Consider the following 12,984-nt stretch of genomic DNA (forward strand, 5'->3'; position numbering starts at 1 on the left):
TCGATCTCTGTTCTAATTCATGTTTTATTTCACTGATGCTGCCACATCTTTTATGGCCTAGCTGCAAGACTGAATCTGCGCGCACTGCGGTGGTGGATATACCTATTGAGACTCTTTGAACCATCATTCAAAGCAGGACCTTAGGCTGAGAAACTAGTCTCTGTGACGCTGACAAGCTGACGATATCCACAGAAGCTGCAGTGTGTGCTTCGTGGCGTGTACTGTGCTGTAACATGTGGGTCGATAACTGAAGGGTTGATATGGCTCTTCAGTGAAGTCTCTAGTTGGACCGTCTTACCTTTGCGGGTTTGGGTCGGCTCTACATATTACATCCGAACGACAACTCTGGCGATGTATGGGTATGTTTACATTTGTAGTTGAATTCGATCTCTTTTCTAATTCATGTTTTATTTCACTGATGCTGCCACATCTTTTATGGCCTAGCTGCAAGACTGAATCTGCGCGCTCTGTGGTAGTGGATATACCTATTGAGACTCTTTGAACCATCATTCAAAGCAGGATCTTAGGCTGAGAAACTAGTCTCTGTGACGCTGACAAGCTGACGATATCCACAGAAGCTGCAGTGTGTGCTCCGTGGCGTGTACTGTGCTGTAACATGTGGGTCGATAACTGAAGGGTTGATAGGGCTCTTCAGTGAAGTCTCTAGTTGGACCGTCTTACCTTTGCGGGTTTGGGTCGGCTCTACATGTTACATCCGAACGACAACGCTGGCGATGTATGGGTATGTTTACATTTGTAGTTGAATTCGATCTTTGTTCTAATTCATGTTTTATTTCACTGATGCTGCCACATCTTTTGTGGCCTAGCTGCAAGACTGGATCTGCGCGCTCTGTGGTAGTGGATATGCCTATTGAGACTCTTTGAACCATCATTCAAAGCAGGATCTTAGGCTGAGAAACTAGTCTCTGTGACGCTGACAAGCTGACGATATCCACAGAAGCTGCAGTGTGTGCTCCGTGGCGTGTACTGTGCTGTAACATGTGGGTCGATAACTGAAGGGTTGATAGGGCTCTTCAGTGAAGTCTCTAGTTGGACCGTCTTACCTTTGCGGGTTTGGGTCGGCTCTACATGTTACATCCGAACGACAACTCTGGCGATGTATGGGTATGTTTACATTTGTAGTTGAATTCGATCTCTGTTCTAATTCATGTTTTATTTCACTGATGCTGCCACATCTTTTATGGCCTAGCTGCAAGACCGAATCTGCGCGCACTGCGGTGGTGGATATACCTATTGAGACTCTTTGAACCATCATTCAAAGTAGGATCTTAGGCTGAGAAACTAGTCTCTGTGACGCTGACAAGCTGACGATATCCACAGAAGCTGCAGTGTGTGCTCCGTGGCGTGTACTGTGCTGTAACATGTGGGTCGATAACTGAAGTGTTGATAGGGCTCTTCAGTGAAGTCTCTAGTTGGACCGTCTTACCTTTGCGGGTTTGGGTCGGCTCTACATGTTACATCCGAACGACAACGCTGGCGATGTATGGGTATGTTTACATTTGTAGTTGAATTCGATCTCTGTTCTAATTCATGTTTTATTTCACTGATGCTGCCACATCTTTTATGGCCTAGCTGCAAGACTGAATCTGCGCGCTCTGTGGTAGTGGATATACCTATTGAGACTCTTTGAACCATCATTCAAAGCAGGATCTTAGGCTGAGAAACTAGTCTCTGTGACGCTGACAAGCTGACGATATCCACAGAAGCTGCAGTGTGTGCTTCGTGGCGTGTACTGTGCTGTAACATGTGGGTCGATAACTGAAGGGTTGATGGGGCTCTTCAGTGAAGTCTCTAGTTGGACCGTCTTACCTTTGCGGGTTTGGGTCGGCTCTACATGTTACATCCGAACGAACGACGCGGGCAATGTGTCGGTAAGTTTGCACTGTTCCTATATGCTTTCAATTTTGATTATAAACTTTGGACTGATTAACGTTGACCTACTCTATCTGGCAGTTACAGAAAGCAGCAAGTTCAAAACAGCAGATACGAGCGTTGATGCCGAATACAACAAACAATGTAATACGTTTATTAGTTCGGATATGGGGAGATAAAAACTCTGACTCAAAACGTGTTGAATTAGGATATCACTGGAGGAACCAACCTGAAGTATAAAGGTATAGGAAGGCATCCCAAGTTTCCACCCTTCAAAATATGCAACGACCATTACCACGATCGCAAGAGAAGTATCTACATTTGTAAGTCTTTTGAAGCAAAAAGCTTTTACAATGCTGCGGTCTGATGGAACTACTTTGCAATGTAGTACTTGTGCAGACGGTGTCCTTGACCTATCAAATTCCTCCCCCCTACCATTTTCTAAGAAGTCTACCAAAAGAACTATCAATCCAGATGTGACCGAATTGTCCTACACAAAAGATACCGACTATGAAGGCTGCAATTTTGCCTGAACTCGATCAGAAGCACAGCAAGAAAGCTTCCATGCGAGAGGTAGAAGATTTGCTTGCTGGTTTTATCACATGCATAGAAGCAAGTCACCAGCCTATGTACTGCGAGACCATTGAAATACACGCGCGTCACATCGCTTACAGTATGGGTCTTAGAGTTGACGGTGACAATGCTACGAGCAATTCCGCGAGAGGTCGATCACCAACCGAGCAGTGTTATGGCTTACAATCACGGCTCATGCATGGAGAGGCTGGACCCGCTGACCTGGACACGGAAGTCACACAACAGTCTTTTATGGCGATCAGATGAGAATCGCAGATTACGGTCCTATTTGCATACACTTGGTTGAAACTGTTTTTACAAGCAAGTTCCCAAGCGCGCAATAGGCAAGCAGCTGTTACCGGATTGAAGACTGACAAGGCTGGAATTCTCATTGTTCTCGCGTGTAATGCCGATGGCTCCGACCGTTTGCCCTTGTGGTGTATTGGCACTGCCAAAGCCCGGAGAACCAGGTATGGGTCTTATGAACAGTAATGCCGGTACAATACTCATATGACATACATGTAGTTGACAATGTATGTTTTCCATACAACAACGACGCCAAGCCGTGGATGACAGCCAAGATCTTCAACAGCGTCTTGGCAACTATCGATATTCACATGATAAACATGAACAAGAAGATCCTCTTGTTGATGGACAACACTCTGTCCCACAAGTGGGCACGATCGTAAACGAACGTGGAAATTTTGCGTTCGCCACCAAACACCACGTCGAAGCTCCAGCCTGTGGACGCTGGCATCATCCGAAGCTTCAAAACAAACTACAGGTATTGCATTTTGAATGTAAATCATCAGAAATTCAAGTCATCGTTACTAATTCAATGAAAATATATAGAAGAATGCAGTACAACTGGGCTCCAGTCAAGTACCGTGAGGGAAATTTGCTCAATCTCTATCAAATCGACCAGAAGGTGGCAATGGGCTTTCCCCGTATCGCCTGGAGACAGGTGATAGGAACCACAATCGCCAACTGCTTCAGGCATACGGAACTTTTCGGCGAGGCTTCCGACATCAATCCAATTGATGAATAACGGGGTACAAGTGCGATTTGCCTATGCGACTTCAATCGTCACACCGTTGAACCTGAGATTGTGCAAGAGATCTACACATTTATGTAAGCGTCCCCACTTCACTCGCGTACAGGCAAAAAAGAACCAATCTGATTCATGTTCCTTCCCTTTAGCTTCAACATCCACGGTAAGAAGCCATTCATGTTGCACCAGGACCGCCCAGAAATGTATTCCAAATTGGATTATTCTGGGCCCCTATCTTCGAAACTTTCTTCGGGCAAGATGAACACATCTTCTTACATGGTAATGCAATTATATTATAGATGTCATCATGTTCTCCTTTTAACAATTTACTTAGGGGTAGCATGGAAGCCCAAAAAAAGACCTTAGAGTGCTCAACATCCGGTTAATGGAGGGCAACAAACTGCCAATATGCACCCAAAGTAACCTGCAACAAACTGTACAGAGACAGGTTGAAACTGATGTTGGGCGCAAAAGCCTACTTGAACGAAATACTCAAGGGTTGCCCACATTTGGACGAGGATGACGTCCGCGCGATTCGAATACCCTACCTGCAGATTATGGGCTTTCAGGCGGTGTTGTTCGTTCTCTACACCAAAGATAAGGACGTTCACATTGCCGAAGAAGTTTACGAATTTGACTTCCCAGCAACAAAGAAACAAATACGGACAGTTCATGTGGAAAACCTTGATAAGGCTCTCTCACTCTTGAAGGTACGTTACGATCATTATTCGGAAAACATCCATTCTAGCTAAAACTTATTTTATTAGGAGCTGTTGAAGAACCTGGAAGACCTGATTGAAGAAGGAAAATTCTATCATGAGGAGGACAAAATGGTCAGCATTATCAACGAACTCAGTGAAAAGAAAATCAAGAATAACGATCAATGGCTGGGCAAAGTGAAGTTGCCGTCCGAGGTGGATGAGAAAGACGGTAACAGTGACGATCACGATGACGATGAAAACGAATACTAAAAGACAAAGGAGAAGAAGGAGGATGCAGATACGTTCATGTAAATATTGATGTAAAGATGACACTTCCATTATGGCAACAAGCATTTTTAAAGAATATATATCCTTTCATTTACCGCTTTTTTTTTCTTATTTGAAAATGGGATCTACTCCAGAAAGTAAAATTTAGCGGCCAGTTGTAAAGACGAATAAGAAAAAGCGCAGTTTTATACCTGTTTGGACATAGGCAATTGTATTCTTCCTACAATATTCGGTTATCTTCTACGCGAGGACAATTCGGTTAACATCTGGATCGATAATAATGGTGAAGGGAATTTTCTCGTTTATCCGCAACCCCATTCACAGCCGGTTAAAGGCTTTTTTGTTTATTGACGCTGTATGCTTGAGATTATTTGGTTTTACTCAAGAACGTCGCCCAACCTCTTTTTGCACAGCGTTCTCTTTTTCATCTGCCTTTCCTTTGGAGGACAAAGGATGGCATTTTCAAAAGCATACTTAAGTAAAAGTCACATATTACTGTTCATAATTTCTTTCCGTTCCATCAGAGATCTTATATTGAGGTGCTGTATTTGCCGCAAACTTTTGAGCAACGATCCAAATTTTCGTCAGTAATTGTTTTTATTCTGAGGCGCAAGTCAAGTAGAGGCACTTAAAAGAGTTGAGACGAACTGCGCGCCGCAAGTAAAATATAGTACGTTCTTTAATCATTCGATGGTGGGCCAATAGCGTACGTGAAAAAAATATCCCAATTCTGTAGTAGCACTAAGAGTTATAAGGGTTGAAAACTGGAAGTGACCTAAAATAGGGAAGTTCTTGAGATCGACATTGTTGGAAAGAGATGCAGGCTGAACCTGAAGAGCCAGTATCACCAAAAGTACGTCCATATTTATCACACACATGATCTCAGCATTTACATTTGCCCGCCACTTTGAAGAAGGAAGCTTGATGACATTCCAAAACATTTCATATGTTAAATGACAGTACATGGGCCGGGAAACGGAGGAAACACGAAAATGCAGGATCGCAGACAAAAAAATGGATCGAATTTGGAGCCCTGAAAACGGAACGACAAGCAAACCAAAAAACAAATCAAACGGTGATACGTTACCTTTGTCGCACCTCCTCAAGTGAATCGTGTACGTTTTGAAAGTGAATTGTTTTGACTGCTTGAGAAAGAGGTCGTAACATTTTTAATACGACCATGCGATCTTTCATTGAGTGGCGGAGTGGGCAAGGAATCGTCGATGGATGATCAAGTCCGCTGATGGACTTTTTTATTTTTGCAAACTGTAAATCGGGAAATTGCATGTGATAGAGAAGGCTGGCATGGCATATCCGTTTCAACTTTGTCCATGTTTCGAGCTTTTTTTTTATTTCGTTCTCCGTCTTGGACGGAAAAGGAATAAGGCAAGATAAAAATATGGGATGAGTTTTGCTTCAGGTACCATTTACGATCTTTTTTCTGTTTTGTTTCTATTTCCTTCTTCTTCTCGGTAAATAACTTTTTTATTCTTTCGCTCTTCCGTTCGAATTTCACGGCGTTTATAATGAACGATCTGCAAACAAATGCAATGAACACGAGCCATTTTGGCACTCCATGCATGAACAAAGCCAACCATGGCTACGCCGAATATCCCGGGTTTCCGTTTCACGGCCTAACATGCAATTACAGTCACGAAGAGAAAGATCCAAACTTTCCACCCCCTTTTTATACCTCTGGAAAATTATCTTATTCTGAATGTCATGAACCAAAGGAAACAGCCGACTACTTTAACTTTCGACCACTAGCATCTCTACAACGCAAGGACCGCTGTGAGAAAAGAGAATCGTATCACTGGAACGAAATGAACCCACCGAAACAAACATTCTCAGACGTTTCTCCTTTTGATATAACCAACACATCGAGAGAAGAACTGATTCAACAAGCGGTGTGGCGATTACGCGGTCGATTGCTCGAAGAAGGACTCGCGGATATGGTCAGCCAAGTAGTGACGTTGCAAGCCAAATTGGAAACGTTGCGTTTGGAAGCATCCGCCAGCTTGGATGCGATATATAACCTCGATAAACGAGAGTGTTCACCGGGACAGTTGGATGTCTTTGAACGCCGCTTATCAACCCATCAAAAGCAACTTCGAGAGTTTCTGATCAGCAACCCGCATAGCAGTATACAACCGGACACACCCGCTTTATCGTCGACAGCATACACACCCTCGGGATTTTTCACAAGATTATCAAGGATGTCCTCCCTATTCAGTCGGAATAAACGCTCGGAAAGCGACACGGGAAGCCGTTACCAGAACGACGATGCTGTGTCCAACACATCATACGAGACAATAACAAAGAGTGAAACAGGGAACAACCATCACATGTATGAACGAAAGGATGACCGTCGTCAACGAGTTAAACAGTTCCGGCAACAATATCAAACACGAACACGAACACGAACACGAACACAAACGTCCGACAGCATAGTTTGTCGAGATTTGAAATGGCACGAAGAAAAGATCAGCCCTGTTGTAAAGTCTTCCGACAACGCACAGATGCAATATACCCCTGAAACTCCGGGCCCTACGAAAAGTAAAGCCATTTTTCATGATGCTACGGAAAGCTGTGAGACAGATGACGACTCCAAAATGGACATGCAATCATTGTATTCTACCGACATTCCAAATTCCCCTATTCCGTCAGCCCTTCCTCGATACTGTAATGACGACGCAACTTGTCGCAAAGATATGGAATCAATGGGAGCAAGTTATCACTATAACGATTCGATTTCGTTGGAGCCGTACCCGGAGGAAGCAAGTTTTATCGGAAATGGTGGTGATTCAGGCCTTTCACTCATTCATCCAACGATGTGTTCTGTGTCGAAACATGCTGGATCGGAGGAACGAAATGCACTCGATGAACTGCTAAGTTTCTTGGACCAATACAATCTACGTGATGAACACGCATCTTTCTATGAAGCATCGATCCTTAGAAACGACGATAGGCCTTCCCAAAATTATAGAAATTCGGTTCGAGGTTCTCGTTTGACGGGAAATGAGACTTTGTTTGGTGGCGTCAAAGCATGGATCTGGTCATCGTGTATGTCGCTCGTCAATCGAAGTCTAATATGGTATCGATTCCTTATAATCCTAAGCGTAGCCTATACTATCAGCTTAGTGCGGGGTCCCGGTGACCTTCAGTGTGGGTCACACTTCATCTTGTAACCTACGCGAAACACAGCTACGTCAGACCATGCCTTGTTGCGAGGAAGATTTACCATTGTTTTATCATTTGCCATTTATCATGTATCTATACCATATCCATCATTCTTCATCATGCCGTAACTGAAAAACATCTAAAATACAATATTGCCGCATTTATCATAAATTTAAGCATCGTCACCAAAACATTTGCAGGGAAAAAATGGCCATTTGGTTTGCGTTTAGATCCGTTTTTTTTTCGCGAAGGAATCGACTGTTTCACTATTATGTAAGCTGTTGATTGACAATAACCCTTACTTGATGTATTGCATTAAGAGTATACATTATCCGCATTACTGTCGGGTTTTTCAAGTTACCAGCATTTGCATCGTTCAGTGCACAGCTGAGAAGGAGCTGTTGATTGGATGTGTGCGATCAACTAGTGCGGCATTTGAAACAGAAGAGCCTATTGTATGGATCCGCAGCAAAAAAAAAAAAAAAATTCTTTTACGGACGTGTCAGGGTGTACAAGGCAGAGATGATAGCAGATAAGTATGGAAATATCACGAGCTTTCCTTCAGTAATAGTTTACAATAGAAAGCTGGAAAAGTATCTTGGAAGGCGTTTCCCTCGGGCAATGCAATGTCTGTGCACTTGAACAGAAGCATGCGCTCACGATTCACGGAATGTCTAAAGAACGACAGAAGGACCTTTTTAATCCCCGCCGTCCGTTGTCCGGACCGAACACGGTGTTCCAAACGGAGTTGGGCGCCAGACTGATGGAAAAAAAAAGCTGCCGAGAAGCTGGGATGGTGTGAACGTCCTCTCTCTCACATCTTCTATCTCGTGTATCATGGTACGGCATCGAGATCCATCCATCCATGCATCCAAACGTGGATACCATGCATCCATCCGTTATGATGATAGCTAATTGTAGTTCTTGTCATTTTTCCATAGTCTCACAGAAAGTACGAGGCTCCCCGTCACGGTCACTTGGGTTTCTCTCCCCGTAAGAGAACCAGATCTCACCGCGGTCGCTGCAAGGCCTTCCCCAAGGATGATCCCAAGAAGGCTGTCCACTTGACCGCTTTCATGGGTTACAAGGCCGGTATGACCCATATTGTCCGTGATCTTGAACGTCCTGGTTCCAAGATGCACAAGAAGGAGATCGTCGAAGCTGTTACCGTCATCGAAGTTCCCCCCATGGTCGTCATTGGTGTTGTTGGTTACGTCGAAACCCCCCGTGGTCTCCGTACCTTGACCACCGTCTGGGCCGAACATTTGTCCGAGGAAGCTAAGCGTCGCTTCTACAAGAACTGGTACCGTTCCAAGAAGAAGGCTTTCACCAAGTACGCTCAGAAGTATGCTGAGGGTGCCAAGGACGTCACCCGTGAACTCGAACGTATCAAGAAGTACTGTTCCGTCGTTCGCGTCATTGCTCACACTCAAATTGGCAAGGCCAGACTTGGTCAGCGCAAGGCTCACCTTATGGAAGTCCAGCTTAACGGTGGTAACATTGCTCAAAAGGTCGACTGGGCCCGCGAACACTTTGAAAAGGAAGTCACTGTTGGCTCCGTCTTTGAACAGGATGAAATGATCGACATCATTGGTACTACCAAGGGTCACGGTTTCGAAGGTGTCACCCACCGTTGGGGTACCAAGAAGCTTCCCCGCAAGACCCATCGTGGTCTCCGCAAAGTCGCCTGTATTGGTGCTTGGCATCCTTCCCGAGTCATGTACTCGGTTCCCCGTGCTGGTCAGCGTGGTTACCATCGCCGTACTGAAATCAACAAGAAGATTTACCGCATTGCTAACGGTGCTGACAAGAAGTCTGGTGCTACCGAATACGATATCACCGACAAGAACATCACTCCCATGGGTGGTTTCCCCCACTACGGTATTGTGAACGAAGACTTTGTCATGATCAAGGGCTGCTGTGCTGGTGCCAAGAAGAGAGTCTTGACTCTTCGCAAGTCTTTGATGGTCCACACCAAGCGTTCCGCTTTGGAAAAGGTCAGCCTCAAGTTCATCGATACTTCTTCCAAGTTCGGTCACGGTCGCTTCCAGACTGCTGCCGAAAAGCACCAGTTCATGGGTACCCTCAAGAAGGATCTTTAAATGGATTGTTCCTCATCTTCATTTTCTGTAAGAAAACGAAACAACCAATAAAATCTCATAATCATCACATTTTTTGCATGTATCTTACATAAGAAGAAAAGTAAATACGTAGTGTAGATCGTAAAAAGTAACTGTTTCGATCTCAGTTTCTGGTGTAGACGTGGGTATGTGTGTGTTCTCAACGACACAGGTGGATGGACCAATGGTCTTTCATTTTCATGCTTGGTTTATGGTAACGCACAGGGCAGTGGGGTTCCGACAATGTGGAAAGTTGAACATTGTTGTGTGAGAGAGAGGTGCACTCTATTGGTGACACTTGAAAAAAAAAAGCATGTGATCACAAGAAAAAAGTTACTTGTATGCAAATTTGTATCATGCACTTTTTTGGGCTTTTTTTCGCCTTTTTCTCAGAAGCCAAAAAGTCTAAACGGTGTTGGTTACGTTGGAAAACTGTCGCGGAGAGGTAAACCCTAAATTGAAAGAAGAGTATAGTAATTATATTTTGACCGGATTACTATGACGATAGTAGTCATTGCAATACTTTAGGTGGATTTTGATGCGTTGTTCATGTCAGGGATTTTAATTTTTTGCGGTGATTTTTCCCACCACACATGAATAAAAATAAAAATACCTTTTTTTCACATTCACCCCCTTTTCACCACCCTGTCTCCTTTTTTCTAAGTAAACTTTTTTTTTTCTTTTTTATTCTGCTTCTTCTTTTTAACCTTTTTTTTTTCTTTCTTTTTCCTCTTTCTTGTCAACTTTTTGGTCACCCTTTTTTGGCATTTATATTGCTCTATCCAATCATTATAAAAATAAGCTCATGTCGACCGAATTGGCTAGTCTGAAAGAAGTGGAACCACCGTTACAGCAACCACAGCAAGAATCGTTATGCAGCAGCTTCAAGACAGACATGTTGTCGGAAACGTCCTCTAATGGGTCACCTACTACGCCCAGTGCGAATGCCAAGTTCCATTCGTACGTGGATCCTCCTCATCCGTGGATGACCAAGCAAGAGCCTACCCACTCTTCGGTCGATTGGTTTGATCCGCCCACACCGACCGAGTTGCCAACTACGCACCAATCCAATGCTTCATCGGTTCGTCGGGGTTTCTGCGATTTCGAACCACCAGACGAACCGTCGCTGGAACCTAAATCAGAACGCCGACCAAGTGCTTCCATGGCTCACCTCAGGTCACCTTGGAACCATAATAATATATGGTCGGCACCTCTTACGTCGCCATTCAAATGTGATATTGAAACAAAGATAAACAATGCTTCGCATGGACTGGAATCGGCCTTCTTTTCACGTAGGCACAGCTTATCAGCTGCTCCGCCACGTTCCTCTGGCCTGTCCCAACCTTATCGGTCTCACTTACCCAGTACGCATGAAGAAGATTATTTCAACGGTTGGGATCAAAACGGTCGTAATTCAACCAATCCATCTTATTCGTCTTTAAATTCAATCTGGTCGCCTATACCGCAACGGTTCCAGCCATCTCAGTCACCCCAGCAACATGTGCATCAACGCCGATTTTCAGTCACCGACAACTTGACGCAAAGCGATTATTGGACATCGCTCGTCACGGATCATCACTCGTCCATGTCAAAGTAGGTTCAAAAAAAAAGCTTATCGATGGCGAACACGGGAAAAACGGCGGACAGGCGGACAGGCAGGCGGGAGGGTGGCGGGTTACCCATTGAGAACAAACGTTCACAACGTGGGTTATGGAAAGAGAGCAATTCTCATCATATTCTAATTTTTTTTTTTTCGTTCTCTTTTTTTTTGTGCTTGTGCAGGTATTACGATGATTTGGGAGCTACTGCCATTGGACGGCGTCATTCGGTGGCGGGACCTTATTTGTCGAGCCCATCGCCCGTCCCAGCCAAGGTGAACAGCTCATTCGGATTTGAACCGTCAGCGGGAGAGGGCTATCCTGGCCAATTCAACGACGGCTTTTCGAACGCTTACAGCCGCCAATGTCAACAACAGTTGGATAAGGATATTCGGGACCATATTGACGAATATTTTGGCGAATTACGTATCACAATGAATCCAGCCAACGCCACCCCCGTCAACTACTCTTCTGATGTCAGTTGTCAGACCGTGGGCAAAGGTGTCTCTTTGCAACATTTCGTCGACAGCGGCATCCCCCTTTACAAAGTTGCATTTAAAGCTGGACGATCCGAATTATGCTATTTGTCGGACAAAGATGCGTGGATAAGATTGCCTAAAATGGGGGATCTGGTCATCATTGAAGCAGACCGGGGCCGTGATTTGGGAACCATTGTTGCTGATCGAGTCAATGCGTCCGAACTTTGTGGGAAGGAAGAAATAATGTCACCTCCTGCTGATCCTCTCTCGGTCACCGACACCGGACGCATCAATCCCAAGGACGTGTATGTGAAGCAAATGTTTCGATTAGCGGAATCGGCGGAAATTGCCAGTCTTGCCACCAAAAGCCAAGATGAAGCCAAAGCATTGCTCGTATGTCAGGCTAAAATTAAACAGAAGGGATTGTGCATGGAAGTTCTGAATGCTGAATATCAATGGTAAGTTTCCTACGATCAAGCATTTACAACAACAACAACAACAACAACAGTCCATGGCTCACAAATGATTGTTCTTCGTTAGGGATCGGCGTAAGCTGACTTTTTACTTTGTGGCCGATCAGCGTATCGATTTTCGCGAATTGGTGCGCGAATTATTCAAAATCTACAAGACACGAATCTGGATGTGCGCCACTAAACCGGTTTGATCAGCCAACCTACTCCTTTAAAAAAAAAAAAAAAAAAAAAAAAAAAACCATCCCCACTCTGCTGGCTCAGAAGCCGTCGTGACAGCCCAACTTTCGGTCATCAGCTTACTTGTTCAGTCTTTCTCCATCCTCTTACAGCTTGCTTTACTTGTTGTCAACTTTGGTTGTTGTCAGTATCCCATATTACAGTTACACACACTCCCCGAGTAGATTTTTTTTCCAGCTTCTCGTTCCTGCCATTTTACCGTCCGGTTTATTCAACTTCGCTTCAAGCAACTATTGCAATACCTCTATTCTCTCTATTCTTTTGCTTGTTTTTCTTTATACCTTGATCATTCCTTTCATATTTCTGGGCCTTCCCCCTCTTTTCCTCTTTCTTTCTTTTACTGGTCTGTTACACTTTACGATGCTTAGATTATCAATTTTAGATGCATAAG

The 12,984-nt window shown here is 44.3% G+C and overlaps 6 protein-coding genes across 6 annotated transcripts; 5 read left to right on the forward strand and 1 right to left on the reverse strand.

The window, feature by feature from the left end:
- The first annotated feature begins 2,743 nt into the window (after positions 1-2,743).
- On the forward strand, positions 2,744-3,779 carry BYT42DRAFT_102432 (uncharacterized protein). Its single transcript, XM_051562063.1, has 4 exons — positions 2,744-2,936; positions 2,992-3,250; positions 3,329-3,597; positions 3,667-3,779. The coding sequence occupies exons 2-3, from the start codon at positions 3,002-3,004 to the stop codon at positions 3,512-3,514; spliced, it is 435 nt and encodes a 144-aa protein (XP_051419500.1). The 5' UTR covers positions 2,744-2,936; positions 2,992-3,001; the 3' UTR covers positions 3,515-3,597; positions 3,667-3,779.
- Positions 3,780-3,975: 196 nt separating this feature from the next.
- On the forward strand, positions 3,976-4,488 carry BYT42DRAFT_548984 (uncharacterized protein; the record flags this gene model as incomplete). The annotated part of the gene is made up of 2 exons (XM_051566047.1): positions 3,976-4,227; positions 4,285-4,488. The coding sequence occupies 2 exons, from the start codon at positions 3,976-3,978 to the stop codon at positions 4,486-4,488; spliced, it is 456 nt and encodes a 151-aa protein (XP_051419501.1).
- A 673-nt stretch (positions 4,489-5,161) lies between these two features.
- BYT42DRAFT_583734 (uncharacterized protein) lies at positions 5,162-5,712 on the reverse strand. Its single transcript, XM_051569802.1, has one exon. The coding sequence runs from the start codon at positions 5,469-5,471 to the stop codon at positions 5,190-5,192; it is 282 nt and encodes a 93-aa protein (XP_051419502.1). The 5' UTR covers positions 5,472-5,712; the 3' UTR covers positions 5,162-5,189.
- A 202-nt stretch (positions 5,713-5,914) lies between these two features.
- BYT42DRAFT_583735 (uncharacterized protein) lies at positions 5,915-7,844 on the forward strand. Its single transcript, XM_051569803.1, has one exon. It carries the CDS (start codon positions 6,033-6,035, stop codon positions 7,692-7,694), a length of 1,662 nt encoding a protein of 553 aa, XP_051419503.1. The 5' UTR covers positions 5,915-6,032; the 3' UTR covers positions 7,695-7,844.
- Positions 7,845-8,473: 629 nt separating this feature from the next.
- BYT42DRAFT_583736 (60S ribosomal protein L3) lies at positions 8,474-9,791 on the forward strand (the record flags this gene model as incomplete). The annotated part of the gene is made up of 2 exons (XM_051569804.1): positions 8,474-8,526; positions 8,628-9,791. Exons 1-2 carry the CDS (start codon positions 8,524-8,526, stop codon positions 9,786-9,788), a joined length of 1,164 nt encoding a protein of 387 aa, XP_051419504.1. The 5' UTR covers positions 8,474-8,523.
- Positions 9,792-11,838: 2,047 nt separating this feature from the next.
- On the forward strand, positions 11,839-12,547 carry BYT42DRAFT_503487 (PSP1 C-terminal conserved region-domain-containing protein; the record flags this gene model as incomplete). Its single annotated transcript, XM_051564907.1, has 2 exons — positions 11,839-12,341; positions 12,424-12,547. The coding sequence occupies 2 exons, from the start codon at positions 11,839-11,841 to the stop codon at positions 12,545-12,547; spliced, it is 627 nt and encodes a 208-aa protein (XP_051419505.1).
- Between the last annotated feature and the right edge of the window lie 437 nt (positions 12,548-12,984).

Source organism: Radiomyces spectabilis (assembly GCF_025331425.1).
Source record: "Radiomyces spectabilis strain NRRL 2753 chromosome Unknown BYT42scaffold_13, whole genome shotgun sequence".
In the NCBI taxonomy this organism is placed as follows: domain Eukaryota; kingdom Fungi; phylum Mucoromycota; class Mucoromycetes; order Mucorales; family Radiomycetaceae; genus Radiomyces; species Radiomyces spectabilis.

Bases quoted from the DNA above. Each gene is read 5' to 3' on its own strand.
- BYT42DRAFT_102432 (XM_051562063.1), top strand. From the start codon at position 3,002: ATGTTTTCCATACAACAACGACGCCAAGCCGTGGATGACAGCCAAGAT. The intron at 3,251-3,328 runs GTATTGCATTTT...AGAAGAATGCAG, and splicing joins AGCTTCAAAACAAACTACAG to TACAACTGGGCTCCAGTCAA.
- BYT42DRAFT_583734 (XM_051569802.1), bottom strand. From the start codon at position 5,471: ATGTACTGTCATTTAACATATGAAATGTTTTGGAATGTCATCAAGCTT.
- BYT42DRAFT_583735 (XM_051569803.1), top strand. From the start codon at position 6,033: ATGAACGATCTGCAAACAAATGCAATGAACACGAGCCATTTTGGCACT.